Source organism: Eimeria mitis, genomic scaffold (genome assembly GCF_000499745.2).
Source record: "Eimeria mitis Houghton genomic scaffold, Emh_scaff1251, whole genome shotgun sequence".
In the NCBI taxonomy this organism is placed as follows: domain Eukaryota; phylum Apicomplexa; class Conoidasida; order Eucoccidiorida; family Eimeriidae; genus Eimeria; species Eimeria mitis.
In genome coordinates, this window is record NW_013568441.1 from 8,386 (window position 1) to 9,099 (window position 714).

The 714-nt window shown below is 62.9% G+C and overlaps 1 protein-coding gene across 1 annotated transcript in view; it reads right to left on the reverse strand.

The window, feature by feature from the left end:
* Window positions 1–313, reverse strand: part of EMH_0032960 (50S ribosomal protein L1, putative) — a gene marked incomplete at both ends in the record, with an annotated part of 2,998 nt that extends 2,685 nt beyond the window's left edge. The window contains one exon of the mRNA XM_013494694.1: window positions 1–313. Coding sequence (XP_013350148.1) covers window positions 1–313 — 313 coding nt within the window.
* Between the last annotated feature and the right edge of the window lie 401 nt (window positions 314–714).

The following is a 714-nucleotide window of genomic DNA, read 5'->3' on the forward strand; positions in this document are numbered from 1 at the left end:
CTGCTGCTGCTGCTGCTGCTGCTGCTGCAGGGGACTGAGTGTCTTGATAAGGAGACACGGGGGGCCCCTCGGGGGCCCTCCACTTTTGTATGAGGGGGCCCCTGGGGGCCCCCCTATCGTGCTGCTGTATGGGTACGAAGGCAAAGCCGCAGCAGAGAGAAACAGGGTTCAGCAGCAGCAGCAGCAGCAGCAGCAGCAACGGCAGCAGCAGCAGCAGATGCTGCTGCCCCCGCTGCAGCAAACTGCTGCGGCCCCCATACTGCTGCAGCAGCGGAGAGACAGCTCCTCTCCCCCCCAGACGGATCCGAACCATCTTGCTGCTGCTGCTGCTGTTGCTGCTGCTGCTGCTGCTGCTGCTGCAGCTGCAGCAGCAGCAGCTGCTGCTGTTCTTGCTGCTGCTGCTGTTGCTGCTGTTGCTGCAGTTGCTGTTGCTGTTGCTACTCCTGTTGCTGCTGCTGTTGCTGTTGTTGCTGCTGCTGCTGCTGCTGCTGCTGCTGCTGCTGCTGCTGCTGCTGCTGCTGCGTCTTGTGTATAAGAGGTGTAGGGGGCCCCCCCCCGGGGTGTATGGGGGGCCCCCTCGGCGTATGGGGGGCCCCCGTCTGTACCCTTTGGGGGCCCCTCTATTTATTTCTTTTAGGGGTTTTATAACAACCGTGGGGGCCCCTGTCTCTGTGCTATAGGGTACGCGTTGCTGCAGCCCCTCCTCGGGGGGCC